Here is a 27866-nt window from a genome sequence, read left to right on the forward strand (position 1 = left end):
CACCCTTCTCTTCTTCCTGCAGTGGTTGAGTCCCTGAAGGGTTGAGAGCCTTCTTTATGGTATCCCACACCATACAATGTGCTCTGTGTGTTAAGTACATGCTGGACCTCTGCCACAGCAGGGCCTGTGTTGGTCAAAACCAATCCACCCAGCTTTGGGGAAAGTGGGCAGGTTCCAGACCCTTTACAACACTGTCATCAAATGCAGTTATGCCCCCAGAATAGCAAATTATTGCTCTTCATAATATTTCTTACCCACCTTTCACCCAGGGTCAGTTACAACAATGTAAAAATACAGTATTAAAGGCAGCTGAAATGCTAGGCATTCACTTATACGAAAGTAAACAAGGCTCCACTTTGGGGTTTTGTCTTCCTGCAAGCTTTAACCAAAAATGTCAACTAGCCAGTGCTTAGGCCTGAGTTTTGATTCTTGGTCTTGCTAGAGTATGACAGAATATCAGGCAACAGCACAGGCTGAAAGTTGCTGCGGCTGAAAATGTGTTCTTCGTTAGATAGCCTGACAAAAATGCTCAGCCTACAGCAGCTTTTCACATACAGAACTAGAAAACTCTCTGGCTTATGTTGTTTGTACCGGCAGGACACTTAATCCCTTCTGCTGCTAACAACTGGGTTTTGCCAGTCTTGAAGGGCAGAAGTATGTGGTCAGCACTAAAAACAAGTATCAGGTCAGCATAGTTCATTGTAAGGGCACTTGGCCCAGGAGTGCGCATTGGGGCGGTTGTGGCATTGCATCCCCTTTTTGAGTTGACGACTCCTCTTTGCCTTGACCCTTGCATGACATAAATGCTGGCAGACAGTTTCCATGTTATAAATCTTTATTTATAGATGTACAATTGTATAATTCTAAATTAACAAACACAGCCTTTGCAAGTATCTCTCAGGATCTATGCTTTTTTATTGCACATCGCTCATAACATCCATGGCTATCTATCTACTTAAGAAATCAAAAAGTTTGTGGACAGGTAGGCACCGGGATTGCCAATGCCGTTTTCCGAGACGTCGGCAACTTCATGCTGAATGGGGTGACCCTCCAAACACGGTTGGAGCTCAAGGGATCACTGCAGGTTAGTTAACAGGACTGAGGTTTTAGACAAAGATGTGGCCCAGGTCTTCCATCACAAAACAACATGGGGCAGGGCGGTCTTCTTGGGGCTTTAAGTACACACTGAGCGAATCCATCCTTCAGTGTGGGCAAACGTATGGCAGGTATCAAGACTGATTGAAAGGCAAACTCAGTGGCTTATCTTAAATGAATATCCAGTTTGTCGGCTCCAAAAGAAAGGGATATTTTACCAGTTACACCTAACCTATCATTTGGTACCTGGTATTCTATTTTGAACAAGTGAATTTCCAGAAGGAATTCTGAATGCTCTGTATAGAAAATGCCAATGGATGAAAGGAAGAGCAAAATAGAGAAGAATTCAGCCGGTGTGGTTAGTGGTAACTCAGAGTAACTAAGTCTTCTCTTAACAGGGCACATTTGCCTTGGTCAAGAGCACCTATTTAGTTCCACACAGGAGGAATGAATGCAGGCTAACCTTCCTCCTTAGATGACAATGGAGGATCCAGCACAGAGACAGGAGGAGCACACAACTAGATTCGTCAAAACTGTGAGCATTAACCTTTACTCAGCTGCATGTAGTCATGTTAAAAGCACAGTATCTGCTTCTAAAAACACAAAACAAAACAAAAACCAGGATGGGCATCACTAAGGGAAATGGGTTACTGTTTTTTTAAAATCCAATGGAAAATAGACTATACTGTCCGGTCAAGTAAAAGGAATAGTACCAGTCCCTTCTTTTAACTTGCTCAAGCAAACAGAGACTGTAGCAAAACCTCTTCTGACAAAAAGACCCTGTTCTCTTACAGAAACCGATAAAGGGCAAAAGCCAGCTATGCCTTAGACTTCCCTTCCTTGGGCTACCAAAGCCCCACCAGTATGAACGGAGGATGTGTATCGGGGGCGACCCACTTTGCTGACAGACACCAGGTTCCTGGAATGAAATCAGCAGTCGCTGTTTGCCAAGAAAAGGAGGCAGCTTTGCTTACAACTTTATAGCACTGCAAGATGGAAATCATCGGGGGGGGGGGGCGGGGATGGCCAGGAGGAGGTTTCTACGAAGAACGTGCATGTACCAGAATGAACACTGATTAAAAGGCAGAGAACACAGGGACTGCAAAACATAAAAACAAGAAGTTCTACGCGAAAAGCACAAGCAACCTCAACAAAGTAAAGGGACGAATCTCTCTCCTCACTCTATGAGCATCAAACCCTCTGTTGAAAGGTCACGGATTTAGACCACAAATCCAAAACTGGGCCGAAAATTGTGTGTAGAAAAAACTTCCCTAGCAATTTTAGTGATTCTCTTATACAAAAAAAGGGGGAACGATTTCTCCAGTAAAACCAAGCTATTAAAAAATACAAAACTTGTGTGTCATCAGACAAGGTTGCTTTGTGTAGGAAAGTTTTCACGGGGTCAAACAGAGAGAGAGGGAGAGAGGGGAAAAAGGCTAAAATTCACACATCTTGGGTTATGAAGTTCGGCAAAATAATGAAATAATTTAATTCTATCCCTGCATAGTTTAGAAGTACAACATATTTACAGCTATAAGTTAATTCTAAATAATTTATGTTGCTTTTTAAAATTGATTTTTTTCTTTTTCTTTTTTACTCCTACAGATCTTCCAATTTCTCCCACTCTCTTCGAAGTGACCAGTGCAATTTCAAAAGCTCTCTGATTTTCTCCAGGCTTTAAAAGAAAAACAACTCAACGCTTGCTCTCAGAGACATATGACAGTTGATAGTGAAGGAAGCAGAAAAAAGACATGGTCTTCCCCCCCTGTTCTAAGAGATGTCCGAGTCTTAACGCTGGACAGAGACACACACAGAGAGAGAGGAGAGGGCAGTTGTGCGTTGCTAATTCTCCAATTCCATTTTAATTTAAGGTCTGATTCTTTAAATAGAAAGTCTCCTTGGCTCAGTGCACTTCCCCCAAAGTCTTGAGGCATCTGAAGAGTCTGAGAATAAAAGCAGTAACAGTATTAGAAGGATAATGACAACCCCAGAGAGCATGTTCCACGGTTTCTCCCACCCCTATAAACTGGACTAACTGGAAATGCTAATCTGCACATTTAAATATATATAGTCTTGCCATTTGACAACTTGGTACATGGGGAAATTCCCATAACAGTCAACAATGAGGCCTTGCCACTTTCTAGGTAGAGGAGATATTAAAACAGCATGAAGCACCAGAAGAAAGAAAAACCAAAACATGTCCATAGCTTCCGAAACAACAGGTGTAGCGATGCAGTCCAAGCTTCCTTCAAATTCGTGTGGGTTCACCCAAGCAGATGTCTGCATGCGTGCCTCAAAATACAGAAGAGGGTTTGGTGGGGGTGGACAGGTTTGAGAAAAGCAAATGCACATTTTAATTACCCCAGGAAAACCAGTGTGCCTTCACTACGCTCTGTTAAACAGAGTTGTCTCACTTCCAAAACCCTGACCAAAACTGAGGTAATTCATTTGTGGCTGGGCTGAACTACTTCAGACTGGAGTTGTAACCTAGCCATAGCTGTCAACGTTTCCCTTTTTAAAAGGGAAATTCCCTTATTCCGAATAGGATTCCTTGCAAGAAAAAGGGAAAGTTGACAGCTATGAACCTAGCCTACTCCCATAGTTTTCTCCCTAGAGGGATTTGTTTTCTGTATGGAGATGCATTCAGTCATGGGAACCCCCATCTGCATTCTGAAGTGGTACAGCCCAGGAACAGGTTTACCAGCCCGCTAGGTCAAATTACAGACTGTCCTCCTGACCTCCTTGCCATTGCTTCAATTGAAATGCAGCTGTGGGGCATCTGAATGGGATTGGGTGTTGTGTTGTCTGAGGAGGGGGGGGGGTTAACCCTTTCTAATGTCAACCCCCCCCAAAAAAGCTACTATTAGCCTGTCTGGAGAAAAAGGGCAGGTGCCTGCCTTTTTTCCTAATTGGCCTAATAGCAGATTCCAGGGCTGAGCAATTTTGATTGGACAAACGGCCTGGGGAGAAAAGGTTCCCACAGCATCATAGCCCTGATCCACTCGGTCCCCCTACTGGCACAGCTGCTTTTAAATTTTGCAAGGTTTTTGAAACTGTAAATTTCAACCACAGCGCTTCTGAGTATTATGCAGTTTGACCTAAGCACTAGGCCTTAATGGGGTAGGAGAAGATACACTCCTCACTGGCATATTTTTATACAGATCTTTTTTGAACTTTGCGCTGGTTTTGTATTGTTTTAATTTCCTCTACGTCTCTCTATTCCAATATTTACAGGGAAATCTCACCACAAAGCGATAAAATCCTCGCCGTTCTCTGCAACCTCATTTGCACACATTGTAAGCCACATTTGTACACAAGCAGCTCCTCAAATGGTTCCGGAGATGTCACCATGCTGCTGCAAAACCTGCTTTTTTGGGTTGTTTGCAACGACACAATGAAAATCGCAATTCCTCTTTAAAGAGATTCCCCCCATTTCCTAGTTCTTTCGAGTTCTGTGCTGGTACCATAGAACCGTTTTTCCCATTCAAGAGGCAGCAGGCAGTACAAACAGGCTTATCACAGGTGGGCAAAGTGGTCCAGTTGCTCGGAGCAGCTTCAGATGTCAGAGAAGCACCTTCAACGGAATGAGAAGTTACTAAACTGCTCCTTCCGCTTATGGCGCTTCTGTGGTAGTAGCTGGAACCACTTTCTTTTCAGATAAGTTCTGAAATTCTCAGCTAGATGAGAAAGTAGGAGGATGCTCTCAAATAAACATGTGACAGGCCAGTCAGCCGCAAGGTCATTTTGTTTTGATCCCAAATGCTACGGAGGAGAAACTGAAAGGACCCCAAAAGACCAAAGTACAAACCAAGCCTAATGTCCTGGCGTTACATGTGACTTCTTGATTAAGGGATGTCTGTGCATGGAAAAGGAGACCTACATCTATAAGTTAGACTAAGCCAGCAAATAAGGACTATGGTGCTGTGCTTGAGAATCATTGGGGGGGGGGAGGCATTAATCACAAGCTCTTACTTAGCTCTCTATGGACTGTTTCCGCAATAGTTATCCATGCATAGATGCCTGAACTTCAGACAGCCTGCTGCAGCTTGGTGTGCCCATCTTCTGTGCTCTCTGATACAGATCTGAATCTCCAAAGTAACGTGCCCGGTACAGCAAGCCTTCCTCTGCAAAAGAAAGCCATTACCATTGAAGCAATTGTCATGAAGGCTGGCAAGCATAATTATTCCCTTGTATAATACTTGTTCCCAGATACTCCCCATGCAGTTCACTGGAGAGATGGTTTGCTTCCTAGTTGCTTCTGGAAAGAGGACATTTCCCATCACCTATCCCATTTTGTCACGAGTCCCTTTGAGCAGGGAGCTGTAACAGAGTCAACAAAAACATTCATCTACTGCTATGCACCTGCCTCAGACATTGCAACTACAGCTTATTTTAGGGACGATTTCTAAAGTAGGGTTGGAACAGGGTAGACAGCTTGGTCGCTACTGAAAGCACATCAGAACCTGTCTTTGTCTCTACCATTTGGAGGATTATATCAGCAAAGTTATTGTGCTGACCATAGGTGATGATGATCAGCTTTGTCTAAAGATTTAGCTGTAGCATCTGAATACACTGGACCGAGGTCCTTCCATGAACCAGACTTGTAAATATGTCAGGGTTGTCTTTTCTTTAGATCAGAACCTTCCAACACCTTTGTCAAGCTCTAGGGATGGAAAAGTCAACTTGGAGAGACAGCTTTCTCTAAGGGATGGCCCAATAGCCAGCCTGAAAACCAGATCTAGCTCCACAAAGGTTAGGACACTCACTCTGTTGTTTTTCCTTCCAACAGTTATTTCGGAGATTTGCAATATAGTCGTCTTCCACACTCCTCTCCACATTTTTCAGATTTGTCCCAGTGTATTCTTCTGCAAAGTTGTCAGCTACAAAGTAAGATACTTTCAAGTGTTCGGTCGTTCTCTTGTATATATGGCCGACTGACCTGGGAAAGGGGAAGAAAAAGAAAGATCTAATCCAACAACACAAATTAGTTTGAATAAGGAGATAATAAGCCATAGGTCAGCCTTGCTAAAATGTGAGGCCCACCCAAACCAAATGCAGGACCCTTGGCCATGTAGGGTGGCCTATAAGGTGGAAAAAACTACAACCTCTGTTCCTCCCTGTCTAGCAAAACCAAAATGGTTGTGAAGTACCTTGCAGGCCACAGTACCTTGCTCAATGGGACACAAACTGCAAAGGCAGAATGGACTAAGGACACAGGAGGCATTCGCAGCAGGATAATACTAAATCTATTAAGCAACTACAATTTCACTTACTGCACTGAAGTACTTTGAAAAGTGAATAATAGTACACGTGTTTTGGAACAGAAAAAGTGTCATTGACTTCATCAGTCTCTCCTCAGACCCAGCAGCATGCTCTTGCACCTTCTTTTGCCATTTCCTCCCCACACATTTATCATCCTATGCCTGAAAGATGTTCAGTTGCATTTATCAGCTTGGGACCTCTGGGCTGCCAACTGAGGCAGGCAAGCCATCTTCAAGAAAACCTCTTCGCTCTGCAAGAGAACTCCCGATATAGGTTCCAAGCAGAAGAGGCGTGTGCCCATTAGCTCACATTCACTTAATATGGCTGATGGCAAGAGGAACATTGGGGGGGGGAGGGTCACCCTTCCTGATGGCAACCAACCCTAAAAACACCAGCTTGTGCTAACAAGAAATGACTTTCCAGTCCCATTATTCACCTGGAAAGAGAAAAGATCTGTTCTTCCCCTAAAGCAACAGGAGGCCAGACTAAAATAGGCTGCTGGCAAGATTGATATGCCTGCCTGAAAATATTCCCTAACATTGTCTCTAATAAGCTGTTGCCATTTTCTTCTTCTAGGGAACAGAGTATAATTTCACAGTCTTTTAAACAAAATCAAAATACATTCAATTTTCTTTTTTTTTTTAAAAAAAATGCTGCCTTTTATCTCCAATGCAAGAAATCTGCCCATGGCAAATTTTACAGGAGCTTGTACTCCTGGAAGAGGAATTTTGAGTCATCATCTGTGGAGTGATTCCATCTCTCCGACTGACCCCCAACACACACACACACACACACACACACACACACACACGGATGAAGAGCACGAGGTCACTTGGCCTTGCATCAAAATCCAGCAACAGGGCAAGGGAAATGCAAAAAAGCAAGACTACCTGTACCCAGAGCATAGGGTAGTAGCAAATATTAAGGGGGGACTTAAAAACATGCTAGAGGTTCTTCTCAGGGATTTATTTACACAGGTGACGATTTACAAAGAGTATTAAACTGATCACTTGGAAGCATTTAGATGGCTTCTGAACTTTTCAGCAGCAATGCACTTCCTTTTACCAGCCAAGACAGATGGTGAGCTCAGCTTACCAGATTTCCCCAACAGCAGCAGGGTCTAGTGAAAAGCAGTAGCTGGCAAGTCAGCATCGCCCCCTGCTGGCTGACCCTGCACATTTGTCAGTCATAATTGCTGCGGCTGCAATGACGGAACGCTAGCAGAATGCGTTTATATTATATTCAGTTGCTCAGACAGGGGATGGGATTGCTGCCAAGATGTTTGCCACTTGGATGAGGCAGCTAATTTGCTTGTGATGAGCCAACAGTGGAATTGATGCATTTGGCTTTCCATCCAAATCTCTATGGGAGAAGGATATGCAGTTTGATAAAAGGAGTGTGAGAAAAGAGGCAGCTCAAGGGCCCTAAACACAAAGGGGAAATCACAAGCTTAAGGGTTCAGACCCTTTTCCTGGCCTTTTCCAGACTACTAAATATACAACGGGACCCGGAACAAAGTATCAAACCTTAGCAACGAAGCTAATGTAAGGACCACCAAAATGAATTATTCCAATCCTTACCATTGATGGAGTGGAAGCAGTTGAGCGACATCACCTAAAAAGCCTTTATTTAATAAATATACACAAGGAAAAGCCTGTGTTACAAGCTGCTAGCTTCCTCCTGTTCGATGCTACTTTGGTAACTGCTTTCGATACGATGCTGCAGCAAATGCACGTTTGCTGCTCAGGGAAGCAAATAGTGTAGATGTGGATTTTCATTCAAAATCTACCCCTGCCCCATGGCTTGTATCAAGAAGAAGCCATGCACTCAGTACTGTGGGCCCAATTCTGTGGAACACCCTCCTCAGATCAAACCAGTTCCCTCCCTGTTGAACTCCTGATTCTGGGTGAAGACATTTTCTTTTTTTTAAAAAAAAACAAGCCAACAAACCAGCATGTATTTTAAGTAAGTTCCCCCCTCCCTGATTTTATAGCTTACTTCAACTGTATGAATCTATTATGTCTATTGTATCTCTTTTGCAACCTTATTATGCACTGCTCAAAAATTAAGAGTGTTACATCTATGTAGCATACATCCATGTTGCAGTTTGTAAAATGGGGTGGTAATATTTTAAATCTAATCATCCTCCCTGTGTTACATATTTGGGCTCCTGTACATATTCCAAATCATTCAGATGGCTCCCTTCTGTCAGGGGAATATCTTCCAAGAAATAACAGCACACCCCTGGGGTTTTCCAACCTACTTAATAAGGGTGGAGACAGATTTCACCTGGGCATACAGAACCTGAGCTATCTGCTGAGCCCCTTAGCAGTAAGCTACCCTTGCCTCCTCAGCCTAATCCTCAAACATCCCATCTCACAGATAAGTGCCGCAGCTTCCTATCAGGGCCACAATATTCCCAGTGAGCCACTCCGAGTGGAGTTTAGGCCAGAAACGCCCATTGCAAAGGACAAGCCCAAACGGAGCACTCTTCTCCGTCCGTGGAACCCCGTTCTCCTCGCCATCCCTCCGCTCCTTCCTGGAAGGCAGAATGGAAGGGAAAGACCAAAACAGATCAGTAAAAAAAGGACACCTCCTCTTTCTCATGGGCTCAGGTGTCCAGATGCCCTTTCCCTTCTAGAAGTGGAAGTAGCAGATGAGAGAGGAAACACAATCATCACAGGATCAGATCCAGCCTGTGGCTTGCAGAGAAAGCACGGGGGGGGGGGGAGTCCATGGACTAAACATTCAGAAATGTTCTCCTTGCAGTACAGTGGTACCTCGCAAGACGAAAAACGCGCAAGACGGAAGAGTTTTCCATTTTTTGAGTCGTTCCGCAAGACGAATTTCCCTATGGGCTTGCTTCGCAAGACGAAACGTCTTGCGAGTTTGTTTCCTTTTTCTTAAAGCCGCTAAGCTGCTAATAGCCGTGCTTCGCAAGATGAAGAGACTTGCGGAACGGATTAATTTCGTCTTGCGAGGCACCACTGTATATCTAGTTCTTTCCCAGATAGCACCATCGTCAGTCTTAATCAGCTGGTCAACAGATGCACCATGAAAGATGAGCTGAGCTTATAGTCTCAAGCACGTTACAACTACTGAAACCTTTCACATGGCAGAGAAGACGCCAATCATTACAGAGGATACAGGTTTTGTCTCTCCCCCCCCCCCTCCAGATTTGATAAGCAGCTTGCAGGAATCAAGAACCTCAACTTGACACCACAGGGGACAGCCTGCGGGAAGAGGTGAAGGGTTCTCTTCACTCCTGCAAAACTTTTTTTCCAGAATAGTTTTTTCTTAACCCCTGCATAACTTGGAATGCCACTTGACACTGACCCATGCAAACCATGTTGGATCCTAGAAGCTTGTGCCAATGTCACTTGGAAAATTTATAAAATGAATGCATGAAAAATTCCAAACCAAAGATCTGCCGATGTGGAAAGCAACACAGGGGATTTGTTAAGTAATACATTCATTTGGGCAATGACCACAGAATGTTTCTTTCTGGAACAGCAACCGTTTTCATGATAACAGATATAGTCAGGTTTCTGCAGAAGACATGTGCAGACAGATTCTGATCTAGGGGAAGATTCACACAAGTGAGTCCTGCCCCCCATGCATCCTGAAAACCTGTGCACAGAGTATTCTGAGCACGTGAAGATCTAAAGGGTTTAATCAGAGAGAAAGAGACGGAAAGGAAAAGAAGCAACACAGGGGAAAGAATGCATCAAACAAAAACAAAAGACTTAAGCCAACTGTGTAGAAGAGTAAAGGGAACTAACGGTCTGTGGCTCAAACTGTAAGGTGGACTGGAGACCATCATCTGGCTGAGAGCAGAAACGATGATGAGGATGAGAATAGGCATCAGCTGGACAAACAGCCCAAGGCCACCCTAGGGAGGAAGAAGGGGATGTCATCAGTGCATTTGCATTCACAGAAGGGCCTCGTCATTCTTGCTCAGACCAAGCCCCGGTTGCGGGGAGGAAAGGAGGGACTTGATGTTGAAAGACCAGCCATTGCAATGGTAATAACACCGAGCACTTTCACAGCACATTAAGAGTACTCAAAAGTTATTTTGAAGGCACTATCTCAGCAATAATTGTAACGGAGATGTGGCCCTCCAGATGTTGTTGGCGCTACAATCACAAGGGCACAAGGAAAGCTCTGATGCCAGCAGTTCTCAACCTGCGGGTCCCCAGATGTTGTGGGACTACAATTCCCATCATCCCTGAGCTCTGGCCTTGCTAGCTAGGGGTGATGGGAGTTGTAGTTCAACAACATCTGGGGACCCACAGGTTGAGAAAGGCTGGGTTAAACCCAGGAATTCTCCAGTCCAGCATTCTGTTTCCACAGCGGACAACCAGATTCCACTGGCAAACCCACAAGCAACATGTGAGTGCGGTCAGGCTTTCCCACTTGCGCTCCCTAGCTACTGCTATTCCGGAGCACACTGCTTCCAATACTACAGGAAATATACAGCCATCATAACTAGTAGCCATTTGTAAGTCTCACTGGACAGCCATCCACAACGGTTGGACATGCTGGCTGGGGCTGGCGGGTGTTCTGAGCCCAACATCATTCGGTGGCCCACAGGGCCACCAAACCTGCCTTTTAACATGGCTGTAAGGTAGGCCAGTATCATCCTTATACCTGTACCACAGATGGGGGCAGGGACTGAGAAAACAGTCTCTCTTGCCTAATGCCCCAAGCAAGTTCAGAGGCAAGAGGTGAACATCCTAGTTCACAGCCTGGCACTTGGCTTTTCTGCATTTGAATTATGAAACTTTAAAAAGGCACTCAGTGCAGTGCATCGGAGGATGCAATTGTGCTGGTAGTTAAACGCAATTGAAGACAAGTAGTCACTTGTCCTCTATTTGGCAACTCAGTCCTAAGGGCGAATTCTGCATCCTGGGGGGAAAAATTGCGATCAAATATAAAAGCAAAAACCCAATGGGTTTGCTTTAGCTTTCGGCTAATTAACAGTGGACAGAGGACAGAGGAACAATGTTTTACTGGAACAGGTCAGCATGTTTTGAAGCATTTTTACTTTCTGGCTGCAACTTACATCGCCTTGATGCTCCCGCCTGTCTTGCCTCTGGTGGTAGGTATATCGCATCCTGCCATTGCTGTATACGTGAACGTTACCTGTGGGTGAAAGTGGGAGTTGTTAAGAGCAACTAATAATACGGTGTCAGCAAACTGAGGCAGCGTATGGCCGAGGTCACAGCAAAATTTGGAACATTTCACTGCTGGAATGGAATTTAACCAGGCCCTAACAAGTGCAGCGACAGGTTAGAAGGTGATAGTAAGAGCCCCCTTCATGACAGGAGAAACTCCATAATGGGAGAGATGACAGGCTGGGTTATTCCAAAGGCTGCAACGGAGAAACCAGCTTAACCAAGACTTTATACTGAGTTACACTGATGTGTGGAAGATGTGTTCCACTGCACTAATAGGTAGGTCGTATTTACGATCAGGGTTCTAATCCTTTAACAACTAACCCCTTGGTGCGTCAAAGGAAATATGCATGGAAGAACAATGCAACTTTAAAGGCTTTCTCAAAAAGTAAGCGGCAAAACTGCTCAAGTCACAACTGCAAAAGTAGCCTAGGCTATTGACATGGGTGCAGTTCGGCTCGAGAGAAGAATGACAAAACCTTGTCTTATTTGCAACTTTTACTTTTATCACCCGGCACAGAGTTGTGAGTCTCTCGCTCAGGAAAGATGGGCAGTGGTCATAGAAATGGACCTTCACAGTCCCCTGGCATTACTTTTACAGGCCTGTTCCCCTCATTCCTGCATGTCCCACTTTGTGGCTCTTAAGACAAAGGATCCCCAGGCGGTTGCTATTCAGCCACCCCACTCCCTGAGCCGGGGGGGGGGGCTCTGGTTCCCAGGAGGTTCATCATCTCACGTGGCTCTCCCCGACGTTCCCTCCAGGTAGATTCCACCACTCTCGGAGGCTTCCTGCTGCAGGCAGAGACGGTGCACTCCCTGTGTCGTCTTCCTTTGGGCTCTCTATTAAGGGTGGGGCCTGCCAGGGAGACTCAGATAAGTACAACCCCCCTCCTCTCCTCAAAAGCCCTTCCTCAGTTCTTGAGAGCCCTACAAGTCACTCGGCCTCAGTCTCATCTGTTCCCCCTTGCTTCTTTCCCCCCGCTTTCCTGCTCTGGCTACCTGTTCACCATATCGTCTCCTAGACGTGGTCAGGAGCTGGCACCAAACTGACACCGACACGCCGGTCAGAAATTACTCCTTAGAAAGAGGAGGGAGAGATCAGGGGTTTTCTTAAGATTGATGCAGGCAATGACACCTTTGCTCCTGGAAATCTGCCTCCTGATTTCTTGGCTAGGCTCCCTTGCATCTGTCACACATCTGCCACTACGGAGCTTTCCAATCTTTAGGGGATGTTTAGTGCTTTCAATAGCCAGGCTCTAAGGCATGCTAAAATCTCTCCAAAAGCTTATGATAGAGAACAGCAACCTGCTGGGGATCACAATAGGTTAGAGAGCCAAAAGCTTTAGGAAAGTGGAGGGCAAGGAGTACATGCATCAGTCTGGTCCCTAATTTTTGTTTCTTAAGTGCTTTTAAAGCTCAGAATTCCAACATGCATATCAGGCATAAGACACACTCGAGAGATGGAGAGTAAACAGTGCATGTTCACGGATGTTTTGGAAACTGAACATGTGCTTGCCCCCTTTGGATCTGACATTACTGCTCAAGGAGTACTTTTTGGCGAGGATCTGTGCTGTGGAAACATTGAAAACAAATGTAATTTGGCCAATGTGTGTTTTTCTTTGAAAAGCACCCTAATATTGCACCTGTACATCATCTAGGAGTCTTTATCAACACATAAATGTGCATATTTAACACACTGGCTTTGATGCTATATAAATATTTTTTTAGATTTTTTTTAAAGCTGTAATTTTCCATTTGCTTTTTCCATTTGTTATTTCCATTCAGCTGCAAGCTGTAATATTAGCAACACACATTGTTTTTATGCCCTGAAGATTTGCAAATTCCTACAATGGGCATCTCATCAATGGGCCGCTATCCATTTCTCTCATCTACCTGAAGGGCTTTTTCCATTGAAACATGCACTTCTTTTGTAACACACAGCTGTGGAACTAATAAAGCTTTTTGCAAAGGCCTGGGATTTTCTGCCTTTAGGATACAGTACAGCAGACTTATATTTCACACGAGTAAAGATAGGAGCAGAGATGTGTTAACAGTGACTATTGTCCAGGCAGCACAAAAGCACCAGCAACTTGCATTTTTAAACTAGAGCAAGATATGGTGGTTTAATCCAATCCCTGGACCGCAAAGCCTTTCTTTGTGGCATGCAAAACATTTAGAAAGCCACAGAGTCTTGTTTCAATGTCAAGCTTCGTTGATTACAAACACCAGCGAAGTGACCAGGGGAAGAAATCATAAAACCACAATGGCCAGGGACCATAGAGAAAAAATGGGATGCTCTTTCCCCATGCGTAATCACACCATAGTGCATGTTTTAGGAGAGTCGGCTGTCAAATGGGAGCTGAGTATTTATTGTTTCATGACATCAGTTTGGATCCAAATGCTAGTACAGAACTGAAGGTAGCAGGTCATAGGAAGTGCATATATATACAGGGTGAGTCTTTTAAAAGAGGCCCCGTGGAACATGTGTACTCTGTATCCACGGGGCCTCTTTTAAAGGACTCACCCTGTGTGTATGTGTGTGGGGGGGCTAGAATTCAAGGCTAGAACTCCTCTCTCTGATATGTCTGCTTTCTATGTGGCGAGATCTTTTTTTATTCAAGGATCATTCAATCACACAACCCCCATCTGTACTTTGAAGTGGTACAGTTCAGGAACTGTTTTGCCAGCTCATCTGCCGTTTATGGGAATCCAAGAGTGACTTTAGAACGGTTAAAGTGTTGCGAGGCCCACGGCACCATTTCCTAGATAACCTGCTACCCTTGCAAGGTTGAAATTTAGCTAGATGATGCAGATCAGATCCATTCCTGCTGGCGGATGGCAGAGTCTCCGAATTATCTAGTGCGGAAGGAAGAACGGGAAGGAGCTCTTACGAGGGCAAATGGCCGCAGACTAAGCAATCTGTCACCAGCACCTCTACCAATTATTGAAACCACAGTGTACACTGCGGAAAAGGAACCGGGACGGCAACTAATTCCAAAGGATTCAAGCAAGGGAGCCAAGGCACATGCTGCAGAGAACGCAACCTCTCCCAAACACTCCATCCTTCACCTCTCTAGTCAATTTTGACCCCAAGGAAAAGGCCTTCCTAGTTCCAAGTATCGTGATCATATTGGGCCTCAGACACAGCAGCTCTCTATGTTGTGAGTTCTGCAGGATGAGAGGGGGAGGCCCGCAGCACCTCCACTCAGCTGGCTGAATGATCTGTCCAATAGGCAGCAATGATTTTCCTTTCCTTACCCCTGGGATGGGGACCCTGTTGCCCCCCTGCTGTTGGTGGACCTCAACTCCCTTCATCCCTGACTCCTGGCCATGCTGAGCAGGGATGATGGAAGTCCAACCACACCTGGAGGGCGACAGGTCCTGTCTTCTGCCTACAGGGAGGGAAAGTGTACTTCAAGCACAATACAGCCCCTGAGGGAATCTTTCTCACTCAACAGCTCCATTTTCGGTTGCACAGCCCAAGCAGGCAACCGCACCGGTGCTGGGCTGGAGTTGTGCAGCGCTCAGGAATTTGGGTGCCTTCGGCAAAGGACAAGATGGCGCCCCCTCTTCATTTCATATGCAGAAGCCAACTGGGCTGGCAGGCGACTCTTGCGCCAACGCCAGTGACAGGATCGTGTCCTCCACCATACCTAAGGCAGCAGGTCAGATCAGGCCTTGTAACAACAGAGAGGAGTGGCTGAGGAGGAACTGCCAGGGAATGCTGCTGCCCACCAATGTCCTCTACCTGAGGCAGTTGCCTAACAGTAGGGCCGGTCCTGGTTGCACCGATAAGCAAACCTAGGTGGGTGTATTGGGTCAGAATGGTTTTCATTTTCATGCAAGGTTAGACAGGAGAGAAAGGAAGCTTCCTTAAAACAGTAGTCTCTTTCCAACTCAACTTTTAAGGGAATTGCCACCAAATACCTTGCGGAAGGGTCTTTCACCCTGCTTGCTAGAAAGTCAAGTTGTTGCTCTAACATCTGGATTCTATTAGCACATCCAACAAGCTTTGTTTCAATCAGCCCTGGTCAATTGGGGGGAAAAGGGTTATCTTGCCTTATCTAGGGCCTGCTTTGGTTCTGGTAAGTGACTGTGGAGGGAAGCCAGCTGAGTGGGTGACTCCTCATTTCCCCAACCTTCTCCCCCCCCCCCCCCGCCGGATTTAAAACAAAAGGCTTACTAGAAGGAAAACCACCACCAAAGAACATATTGAAGAGGTCTTCAGGTGAGATGTCGGCCTCAAACCCTCGGTTGAAGTCCGTAGGGCTATGCCCGTGCCGTGTGGGACTGACTTTTGCATCTCCAAACTGGTCGTACTGCTTCCTCTTCTCTGGATTACTCAATACTGCGTATGCATTACCAATAGCTGAAATGTAAGAAAGAAGAAAGGATTCGTATTTTTGCCTCCAGCGACAGCAAATGTCAGCCAGTGGCCTAAAGCCAGCAAACTGGAAAAGTCCCCAGTTCGTATCTCCCATCAGGCAGGAAGTAAGTGGGTGGTCTCGTTCAGCCCACCTGTAGAATGGGGATAGTGAATGCAGATATACCCTACATATTCATTATGAAGTGCCTCAAGCATTTAAAAGAATGTGTTTTCGATACTTGTAATAACAGCAGCCTCTCTTCTGTCTGCTTTCCATCCTTCTCTAGTTGATTTTAAAGCCCTTACTAAATCTCCATTTTTAAAAGGCATCTAAAGGATAAATGTGCATGAAAGAAAAATCTGGCCTACTGATGCAACGGGTGCAACCGGTTTGCTAAGTTCATGGAATCATAGAATTGTAAGAGTTGGAAGGGACCCCAAGAGTCAACTAGTCCAATTGAATAACTATAATAAGTTTTTGTTTTAATGGTCTGCCTTTTCATAATGGTTCTGCTTTTATTGGAAAGGGAGTTCATAAATGGTGAACAAAGTCCAAGCGTTCCAAACAGGGTATGCCAAGAATTTTATAAGCTATTAGGCCCCATCCCGATCACCTTTATGACTTGACATATTCTTATGTCCTGGTTCAATTTTATTGAGGAGGTATCTGTCAGGGACTCTACATTCTGGTGCAGCAAAGCAGTTATTTTGTTCTTGCAAGCACACTCCTAAGAAAGAAGAGGACCATAAACAAGGTCCGAAGGCAAAAAATGTCACACTTATCAGAGATCACTGGGGAAAAGGAACACTAAAGCACCAGCTAACATCTGAAAAAATATTAACCAAGAGATTTCCAGAAAGGAGTGCATGCCTCTTTCCATTCCCCAAAGGTAAAGAGGTGAACTTTAGTGGGCACGTGGGTGCTAACACAGAGAGGGTAAAAGGAGCAATGAAATCGGCTTTGGTAAAGATAACCTCCTGGAAAATGGCCCTGTCAGGGAGGATAAAGCATTATCTTGCTTCATGCCCGAGTTGTGACATGCAACTCTTAGTAAAGCCTTCAGTAAACATAATAACAAAGTCTACAGGTGAAGAAACCTGCCTTTCGCCACCCTGAAGAACACACTATTGAAGAGCTTTTTTGTGCCAGATGCTAGACAAATGTCTAGACAAGTGCAGTTTTAATATAACCTGGGCACACAAAGGGTCAATTAGACTCTTCCTATCAAATGAAACTGGCCTAGATTTGGGATCCCAAAAGGGACCGAACAGACTTGCTTTCTGTTTTCTAGTAACATTCTGTATTCTGTATAATTACTCCTCCATTATTTTACTCAAATGAGAGCTCTGATCCAGTTCCAATTCCGAAAATCAGGAGGGACCCCCCAACCAGAACCTTTGGATTTTAAAGCTGTGTTTGAACTCGGTTTGAACATGATGATTTCCAGTTACAATTAGGAGTAATATAGAAGCTATTAAGAACCTAGAGAGGTAGTTTAACCCCGCTTAGTGCAAGGGTAACTTTCTCCCACTGAAATCAAGGGGACTTGCAGGACAATCTTATTTCAAGGCCCACTGTGTTCAGTTGGGATTACATCCTACTAAGTGTGCTTAGGACTGTGAAGTGCCAACCGTACGCTGAAATTACCCCCTAATTTATATATGAGTATGTGGCATCTCTTCTAGTGCCTTCACTAAGACAAATGTTTTGTTGGATTTAAATTACTGTGCATTGCAAGACCACATTTTATTAATTTAATGAGAGAACTGGCTGATTATTTACCTTGGGAGCAAACCCCACTAAAGTGAATGGGACTTACTTCCAAACAGACATGTACGCACTGCCAAGTTTGCATAAAGATAGGATTTAATATGCAAAGCCTAAATCAATGAGCAGCTTAATTTTCATTTGTGGTCCACAAGCAAAAATCAGTTTTCATTCAATCCACCCATGTTCCTCAAATGGTTGTTTAAATTGGCATTCTCCTATGCTGGATAACTTTTTGTGTGCAGAAGAAATGGATCTAAACTTGTTATGTGCAATGCAGCTTAGATGCTGCAATTTAAAGATGTGGTAGAAAAGTCTCAGCGTCAGATCCATGAATGGAACAAATAAGCTGGCCTCTCCTATTACACGCTCTCTCTCTCTTCCCTAGATTTTTCAAGGTGTTTACAGTGGCAACAAGCAATACACTAAACCCCCCATCTATAAGACTTAAATGCAAATACATCAACAACAAACCCACTAATTCTAACCAAGAAAAAGCTACTAACTCTCATCTCCTGAACTCTGCCACCCCAAGGTACTAACTTTCATGGTCCTGAGAGACGGCTCACTAAAGAGAGACTACATTTTACCTTTAAAGGCCTCCGTTGCACCAGGTGCATGATTCTTATCGGGGTGAAATTTCAGTGCTAATTTCCGGTACGCCTTTTTCAGATCCTCGTCGGAGGAGTCTCTGCTCACACCCAGAATTTCATAATAGTCTTTACATTGTTTTACCCTAAAAAGTAAAGAGAAGAACACATGGCAGCTGTTAATAAGAGACAGAAAATCTACTTTAAAAATAGTTTAACTTTCCATTTCCCCCAAAATACAATTCAGACTAATACTGTCCTCTAGTTTTGTTTCCTCAACTGGTTCAAAAGCATTCATTGATGCTACACCATTAACTGGCACATCCATTCACCCTTTCCCTATCAGAAGTTCATCTACCCAGCTTAACCATTTGCTATTCACCTGCAGCAAGCAACACCTGACCCCTTGCAAATCCTAAATTGCCAGCTGCACCTGCCTTACACACAAGGATTTCCCTTTTAGCCTTCAAGCTCTACTGTCCCTTTAAGGCCAGAAGAGAGAGAAGCAGAGTTGTGTGTGCAAGCTGGCTCAGCCCTGAGCTGCGTTTAAGGGATGCAAGCAAGGTTTCTCAAACATTTCTGAATTTGAACCTTTTAGACTCTTCTGTCTCAGCTCATTGACAACTACTTCTTTAGCAGGAAGGGGCACAGATTCCTTACACAGAGCTGCATGTATGCAGTCTGCTGCTATACATGTAAAAAGATCTGTGGGCTTGGACGCTAATCCAACGCCAGCTTTCAAAGAGGAGCAGGGCATCCCTGACTCTCTCCCAAAATCAGCCAACCAGGGAAGAAGTTCTGCTGCCACCCTAAACGGCCATATGTTCCCTGTCCCTTTACGAGGTGTCTGGAGGCTGCAAAGCTCAATGTCTGTTGTCAGGAGGAATGTTTCCTTTACTCTCCAGGATGCAGGATAGTCAGGCTTCGTGACATGGAAATCACTTTGGGGAAGAAGGGCCTTTGCAACAGCAATTTCACTCTCCAGACTCTGCACTGCTTCCAGTCATCTGGTGCTGCCACCATGACATAACACTGTCTTTTCTAGATTTAAAGCAGCAGCGCTCAGGTGGCAGGACAAGAAGCAGCAGTAATGCAGGCAGAAGTTGCCTACGTTATGTCCATAGCAGATACATTTGAAGTCTACGTTAAAAGAGATTTCTATGGTCACGAAAGCTCTGGAGATGCTGCTACCCTCAATGGCTCCCCTATTCATCCTCAAGGAATAAGCAGGTCTACATGCACATTCATTGGTGCAGGAAGATGTCTGCTCCCTATACTGAAAGGAATGAGGAAGTCTGTATGCACAGGAACACCATGTGGAGCTCGGGGGCCAAGTAAGCACATTATGCACACGATGAACTGGTTTCCTACAAGCAGGTGATAATCCAAAGCTTGGCTACAAAAAAAAAATCAAATATACAAAGTGCAAGAATGCAACTTACGGATAAGCATTTGTATGTGACTTATGGGTTCAGTTCTAGCGAACTGGCCCTCAAACATCAGACGCAATGCACTGAAAATGCTGCCCCCAAGTGACACAACCGTGCATTACGCTAAAGGAAAAAAACCTCGGAAACAGCTTGCCTTTATCCTGACCCAAACTTTAGGCATGTTCAGTTAGCTTTAAAATTCGGGGCTTCAAGATGAACTTCCTTCATTTTAGGCAAAAAGCACAAAAGACCAAATGGCCTTGTATAAAGAAATATCCTTCCTCGCTGAAGGGCAATGACCAAACAGACAACTGGTTTCGTATATAAGAAACCAAAAGTTAACCGAGACCAACAGGGCAATCCTATACATGTCTACTCAGAAGTAAGCCCTACTGATTTCAGCTGGACTTACTCTCAGGTAAATGTGTACACATGATGCGGTTCTATTCCTGAAGCTAAAGGGATCTGTCTCTAATGAGAGATCATCTAGGAATCACATGTAAGCCACTGAGAGTTCTCTGGAGGAAGAGCGGATTGCAAGTGTAATTTAGAAACCATACACAATGCCCAGCAAGTAATTAACCCCCACAATAAAAGACAAAAACCCACAGGGCTCTAGTCCTTAGAACACAGCTTGCTTAAATTCTAGTTGTAAGGCTAATGGGTGTGCAATCTCTGATGCTGAAAGTGTGCATGGACTCCTCCCAAGGATAAGGGTTCTCTATTGGGAATGGTCCTGCCACCCGCTGTGGCTCACCTCTTCCCGTTTCAGCCTCCCCAGCTGCTAAGGTCATCAAATGAGGCCCTAGTCCACCTGCTTGTCTGGCTCAAGCGGTGGCACTTTTTCAGTGTTAGTATCCTTGCTACGGGGACGCGGGTGGTGCTGTGGGTTAAACCAGAGTCTAGGACTTGCCGATCAGAAGGTCGGCGGTTCGAATCTCTGTGGCGGGGTGAGCTCCCGTTGCTCGGTCCCTGCTCCTGCCAACCTAGAAGTTCAAAAGCACATCAAAGCGCAAGTAGATAAATAGGTACCGCTCTGGCGGGAAGGTAAACAGCATTTCCGTGTGCTGCTCTGGTTCGCCAGAAGCGGCTTAGTCATGCTGGCCACATGACCCGGAAGCTATACGCCGGCTCCCTTGGCCAATAAAGCGAGATGAGTGCCGCAACCCCAGAGTCAGTCACGACTGGACGTAATGGTCAGGGGTCCCCTTTACCTTTACCTTATCCTTGCTACACAACTCCTTCCCCAGAGAAGCTTGGTGGGTTTACTTGAATTGATTCTTAGAAGCCAGCAAAGACTATTCTGTTTTGGAAAACTTTGAGAGAAATTACCCGCTGCCCACGTTGCTTTAGGAGACTTTAATGGGGGTATTAAATTGTTTTGATGGACTTTGACTGCATTTTTTATGGCTTTATGGTGTTGTTCTACTTCATCCAGCTTTTACAGCTGGATGTTGTTGTTTTTAGGTCTCTGCCTAGGATCATGGGTTTTAAAACAATGTTTTCCGCATGCTTTCAAAACACATTTTTAGTTGTTTTTCTTGTAAATCACATTAAGACTTTATTGCACATTAAGCAATAAATAAAAGAATAATAATGCTTTTAATGTACAGTATTTTAGTACATGTTTTATTCACTGATGCATATATTGTACGCAGCCCTGGGGGCTCATCTGAGCTATTTGAAAGGGTATAAAGTTCCAAAGTAACACAGGAACAAAAGGAGGCTGCCTTAATCAAACCGCTGGTTCACCTAGCTCTGTATTGTCTACCCCAATATTGTGATCCATGAGCTTCATTCAGTTAGTCTGCAGCCTGCCTGTGGATTTGCAGTTGAAGGCGGGAGACACAGCCATCACACTAAATAGTCATGTTTCTTTTTAACTGCATTTTTATTGCATCTTCTATTTCTTCTGTTGTAATTTACTGCATTATAATCATAACCAGTAAGTTATCCCACAAGACACCCTATGCAGCAATTTTCAAGTGGTCTGTGGGGGTGGAAGTTTGGGAACCAAATAAAATAATAAGTCCTTATTGTGCAATTTCAGCATCTTCAGCAAAAGCAGCCCAGCTCCTCTTTGGTGAATGCAAAGAAGCAATTTCTAAGGTAAACAGACCCATCTTACCGTAGATGTTGCTCTCCATGACTACGTTACCATAATTCATTGTAAGTCAGCACCTGCACCCTGAACTTACCTCCCAAATGTGACCGAAAAATGACTCTGTGATAGCAAGCCAGGGCCCTCCAATACACAAACAAAATCTGATGTGTACACTTACCTCTTAACTGCATCTACCTGATCCTGAGTGTAACCTTTACTGATATCCCCACCTGCCTCTCCATTGGCTGCAGGGATGTCCCCACTCATTTTTCTAAGGTGGGGGTTTGTGGATTCCTTGGTTTGCGAATGGCCATTTGATGATTTTTCACTCCTGGTGAGAGAATCGAGCAGCACTGCAAGGAAGAAAACACAGGAATGGGTCAAATTTCTTCCGCTCTTTCAATATTTTCATTTCTTTCACAGTTACTACCAAATGTTCTCATATTTCCCCCCCCTCCTTTGCTGGTCCTTTTTCAAAAAGCTTCAGTACTTTCATCCCATTTCATTTTATTTTTAATAAATCTAGCCAGCTGAGATGTTCACTCTTTTACATCCTGACAGAAAAAACACCATTTGATGCAAATCATTTGTTGTCTAATCTACTTATGCCAACAAATCAATAACCCCTTAAGTTTTGAATGTATCTATGGGTTCATGTTCAATCAGAGGGCACAAGACAAGAGGAAAATTAGAAAAAACAACCTGATGTTTAAAATGAAATATATAAAGTGATTATAATATTTAAAAGAAAGCACCAAACTAGACAGTGTTCAATAATAAGCAGAACAACCACCCCGAATTGATACTGTTAGCAAGATCCACATGCCAACAAGATCCTAATAATAATAATAATAATAATAATTATTATTATTATTATTTATTTATACCCCACCCATCTGGCTGGGCCTCCCCAGCCACTCTGGGCGGCTTCCAACAAAAGATTAAAAATACATTAAAACATCAGTCATTAAAAACTTCCCTAAACAGGGTTGCCTTCAGATGCCTTCTAAACGTCAGTTGTTTATTTCCTTGACATCTGATGGGAGGGCGTTCCACAGAGAGGGTGCCACTACCAAGAAAGTCCTCTGCCTGGTTCCCTGTAACTTCGCTTCTCACAGTGAGGGAACCGCCAGAAGGCCCTCAGACGTGGACCTCAGTGTCCGGGCTGAACAATGGAGGTGGAGACGCTCCTTCAGGTATGGGCCGAGGCCATTTAGGGCTTTAAAGGTCAGACCAACACCTTGAATTGTGCTCGGAAACATACTGGGAGCCAACGTAGATCTTTCGGGACCATATGGGGATCGAGCCTGCAACTTTGGCATTATCAGCACCATACTCCAACCAACTGGCCATACTATGGTCGGAGTGAAAAAATCTGAGGCAGCTATCAAGTTCACAGGGTAATCTTAGGCCAGTCACTCTCTCTTTCACAGCGTTGTTTTGAGAATGAAATGGATGGTGGAGGGGACCGGGGGACAATGACTATAAATGTCACCTTGAGCTCCTTGAAGAAAAGGTGGGACACGAATGTAAAATGTAACAATTAAAAATAATTTGCTAGCCTCTGACAGTGAGTAGTAGTTACCCACATGGGATAATGAAATAGCATAAGCTAAGTGTTTGTTCATTTTCTCTCTTTTAGGCTAGCAGCCTTTAAGGCTACAACAGCAAGAAGCACAGCCATGTGGCTAGATGACTATATGCTGTCCACTGCTCAACACAGGGCAGCACTGTATCCAGGTCCTGGGTCCAAGGAAGGCAACAGCAAAAAAAAGGCCAGTCCCTGTATTCAGACTCCTACTAGGAGGAAAGAAAGAACAAAGGGATCAATATCCATCAACAATTCCCCCAAGTTCTTGGGCCCAAGAAGCTAAGGTTGCCAACTATAGATCTGACCTGGCCGGGCTGTGTCTTTTATAGCTAAATATGCAGACATCAGCAAGTGGAAATATTTATCTCCATGCTATGAAACATTTTCAATACCAAACTGCTGTTCAAGGTGCAAGAGCAGACCAGGCTGTGTTTTTGCCCTGGTCAGTTGGCAGCCCAATAGCACTGTTCAAACAGATGCATCTATTTCCCCAGCTTTAGAGGAAATAAAGCAAATAAAGGCTTGCCATAGTGGCACTGCCAAAAGCCAGTCAAAAGATCACTATTAAATCCAGTCACGATTATTCTATACAACTTCTCAAACACAGTCATGTCGCCTCCCTTCAGATTAGTACTGCTGTATGCTTTACCCTTGGGCAGGGAAAAATCATCTCTCTATATCATACTGGTTGGAATGTTGGACTAGGACCTGGGAGACCAGGGTCTGAATCCCCACTTGGGGTCATGAAGCTCACTGGGTGCCCTTGGGCCAGTCACTGCCTCTCAGCCTAACCTACCCCACAGAGGTGTTGTGGGGACAAACTGAGGAGGGGGAGAGTCATGCATGCACCATGAGCTCCTTGGAAGAAAAGGTGGGTTATAAATGCCATAAATAAAGGAAGTATTTCTAGATAAGTGCAAATAAGTTTTGTATCAAATCTAATGTAAGCTTCTATATCTTGCAAAGGGACACGGGTGGCGCTATGGGTTAAACCACAGAGCCTAGGACTTGCCGATCAGAAGGTCAGAGGTTCGAATCCCCGCGACAGGGTGAGCTCCTGCTGCTCGGTCCCTACTCCTGCCAACCTAGCAGTTTGAAAGCACATCAAAGTGCAAGTAGATAAATAGGTACCGCTCCGGCAGGAAGGTAAATGGCATTTCCGTGCGCTGCTCTGGTTCGCCAGAAGCGGCTTAGTCATGCTGGCCACATGACCCGGAAGCTGTACACCGGCTCCCTCGGCCAATAAAGCGAGATGAGCGCCACAACCCCAGAGTCGGTCACGACTGGACCCAATGGTCAGGGGTCCCCTTTACCCATATCTTGCAAAACAAAACAAAAACAAGCACCAAATCTGGAGAGCGGATACAATAATTTGTTCCGTCAACATTTACAGTCGAGCCAAAGTGGTCACTGGCACTACGGACAGCCCCTTCTCCCCAGTTTAAACACCAGATCATCCATTGACCTAATGGCTGTAGGGAAGCCACCGCCTCCTTGCTTGAGTTCCCTATCAGCAAATGGGATTTTTAAAAAGACCCATTTCACAGGGTAGCTCTGAGGATGAATAATAAATTGTAAGGGATTATAAACCTAAAGAGGTGATTCACAATTGGGTGGTGGCGGCAGTGGGGAGATAAGCACTTATTGCAAGCCTACATTATTGCAAGCAATTGCGCAAATTGATCTATAGTTCCCATAGGCCTTGGTTGGCCACTGTGAGAACAGGATACTGGACTGAATGGGCCACTGAAGTGATGCAGTAAGTTCTTCTTAGGTACTTAATTATACATTTAAACTACAGAAGACATAAGTGACACCTTATCAAAAGCCTTCATTTTGTTTTGTTCCTGCCCAGCCTTAACGAGCGATTTTTAATTAAGGAAAAATAGGTTAAAAACAAACTTTTAAAAATGTTCCAACCCAAGGAACTACAACAGAAACAAAAAAGGAAGGGAACAGATCCACAAGCAGGACTATGGGATTCAACTGCTTATGACTTTCAAGAAAGTTCAGGTAAAATCGAAGTGATTTCAGTTATATTTTCCCTGAATGCCACAAAATTCTTAAAAAGAAAGCACTTCTTCATAGGAATAAGCATAGCATCCACATGTGGATTAACACATCAATCCTAAGTGTGTACACGCCGAAAACTGAAGACGAGCAGTTCTTCCCAGTCACACACACCAAAATCTGTGAACACTAACCCCACACAGGCATTCTTGTATAAAGTTAAGCTGAAATATAGAAAGGGCCATCTGCAAAAACAAACCTCCTCTTTTGCTTATTGTTTGTATTATCCTGCAACACAGGATAAAGCATTTCCTCATTCAAAGTGAAAACAGGAAGAACATCATAACATCATTGTGTAACCAAATCTGATTGGCTATGAGATAGGCTGACTACCTGATTCCCAATTGGCTGGGATCACTTACCATGAATCAGCTGCTCTAGTTTTCTTAAAGCAAGACTGAGGGCCAAACCCCCACAACAATATTTTAAGGCCAAAATAATAATTTCATATTTGAATTATTCTGTAACTATTTTATTTCTGTCTTTCTTGGTAAGGCTTTTAAAAATTGGTCTCTTAATATTCATTTCCTTTCTCTCAAAGTTGTAAATTATTCTTGTTCCATGTCTGAGGGCTAAGGTGAAATAAATAGATGTTAGAAAACACTATGTGAAATTTTCTCTGCTCCACATCACAAAATTGACAGCAACAGAGCAAGGGGTTGCAACATTTTCTTTTTAACAGTTGTATGACAAACAGAAATTCAATACGTGTATCTATCCCTAGAGATTAAGCAACTAGAAAGTGAACTTGTTTACTCAACTTTCAAAGACAGAAAAAGCAGCAACTCTACTTCCATATTACTAGATTGCATCTGTTTGGCTCCGCTCAAAAACGTGTATTGTAGGAATGGGAAATAAGACACTGGGGGGCAAGACAGAGGAACTCCATATCTCTGTAAAGTGTGGAGGGGCTTCTGTGCTGTAACTAAGAATATAGAGCAATGCTGTAAATTAAGGGGCTGAAAAGTTGTAATGCTCCGAGAGATGGGTGGCAAAGTGCAAAGCAAGAACAGATGAGATGACCACTCCATCAGGGGGGAAAAGAGAGGAAGCTGAGAAAACAGAACCACAAAAAGCAACGATTCTGTGCTGCCATCTTCGCTTAAAGCTGGACAAGTTGCTTAAGAGCTGAAGGGTCAACTGGAGACCAGGAGATTGGGGGGCAAGCAATGGGCAAGGATGTGTGTAACCATTTCAGAGAGGATAAAGAGCCTTTCTCTGAGGATCATCCCAAGCAATCGGTATAGCAGTAGCCCAACGTCCTGCTTCCACCCCAGTGACCAGCAAAACGACTGTCGCGGAAGCCCGCGATCAGGGAGGGCATGAAGGCAGCAGCCACCAATAACACATAAGTATACTTGGGACACACGCGATCTCCAGCGATATACTGGGGGCCAACGGTGGCAGATTTCTGCTTACCGTATGGATTTGGCGTCGTTTCTAAAAAGGAAGTGGCTAAACAGGGGACGGGGGAAGATGCTCAATTGTGGGGCTGAAGGAAACCAGCTGCTACGGACACAAGAGCGAACGGGGGGCTTCGGGGAAGGGCTGGGGGACCACGATGAAGGGGGTTGGGGGGCGAAACCCCAAACTAAGGCCTAGAGGAAAGATATAGCGAGCCACTGATTTGGGTCCGGGGGGAGCCTAAGCGTGTCATATCTAACACGAGGAAGCAGCAGAGAAAGGGGGCCGAGGGGGTCACACAAGGGGGCTATTCCGCTCCCTCTATTGATGTGGTGTTGCCCCCCTCCACACACGGCGCGGTGGCTTCTGGGAATTGTAGTCTCCCCAGCCCAGCTTCGCAAGGACCAGCGGCTGACTCTTCCTGCTCAAGACTCCCAGGCGACTCTCCCAGCCAGGTCTCCCCTTACCCCCCGCGCCCGCCGGGAAGTCTCCCTCCAAGGCTGGCTTCGCGGCCCGTATCCCGCTCGCGGCACAGAACCGCCAGGGACTCCAACTCCCACGGTGCCCCGCGGCGTCGCAGCTCACTGCGCACGCGCAGTGCGGGTGAGAGGTCATTCCCCAGCCTCCACAGGCCCCGCCGGCCTCCCCAGTCCTTCCCGCCCGTCTCCGCCCCCGCTCACCGCGGACCCGCTGAGACGGGTAGAGGCGCTGCGCCTTCTCCAAGAAGCGACGCGCCTTCTCGACCTGGCCGGCCTTGATGGCGCCCACCGCGATAGCGATACAACGCTCCGCCTCGTCCCTGTTGGATTCCATGGTGGCGGCGGCAGCGGCGGAGGAAAGCGCCGGCGCGCGGTGATGTCGTCACGCGGCGATGGCGCAGCGGCCCCTGCTGGAATCTCCCTAATTGCGCCCGCTAGAGGCTCTACCGAACTCTTCGGGGTAGCCGCGGTTTTTGGTGCCGTATTGACCCGAATAGCCGGGCAATAAGCGGATAGGGAACCTGTGGCGG

The 27866-nt window shown here is 45.1% G+C and overlaps 1 protein-coding gene and 1 long non-coding RNA gene across 7 annotated transcripts in view; one reads left to right on the plus strand and one right to left on the minus strand.

Moving 5' to 3' along the window:
• Positions 1-2827, plus strand: part of LOC309341978 — a 42058-nt gene extending 39231 nt beyond the window's left edge. For both annotated transcript variants that reach the window (XR_014156619.1, XR_014156620.1), the window contains one exon: positions 2701-2827. This is a non-coding gene — a long non-coding RNA (uncharacterized lncRNA). The remainder of the gene's footprint in view (positions 1-2700) is intronic.
• On the minus strand, positions 818-27723 carry DNAJB12 (DnaJ heat shock protein family (Hsp40) member B12). Of its 5 annotated transcripts, none has more exons than XM_081861904.1 (10): positions 27538-27723; positions 21971-22145; positions 18259-18404; positions 15718-15903; positions 12271-12390; positions 11423-11502; positions 10140-10249; positions 5862-6034; positions 5068-5219; positions 818-3038 (listed from the first exon to the last, which is right to left on the minus strand). In XM_081861904.1, the coding sequence occupies exons 1-9, from the start codon at positions 27668-27670 to the stop codon at positions 5098-5100; spliced, it is 1245 nt and encodes a 414-aa protein (XP_081718030.1). In that variant the 5' UTR covers positions 27671-27723; the 3' UTR covers positions 818-3038; positions 5068-5097. The 5 variants fall into 5 exon arrangements, with proteins under 5 accessions (XP_081718030.1, XP_081718029.1, XP_081718033.1 ...); XM_081861903.1 differs by lacking the exon at positions 27538-27723 and adding an exon at positions 27325-27487; XM_081861907.1 differs by lacking the exon at positions 27538-27723 and adding an exon at positions 26873-27130.
• Positions 27724-27866: the final 143 nt, after the last annotated feature.

This window comes from Podarcis erhardii (assembly GCF_964252035.2).
Source record: "Podarcis erhardii genome assembly, chromosome: 5".
NCBI lineage: Eukaryota > Metazoa > Chordata > Lepidosauria > Squamata > Lacertidae > Podarcis > Podarcis erhardii.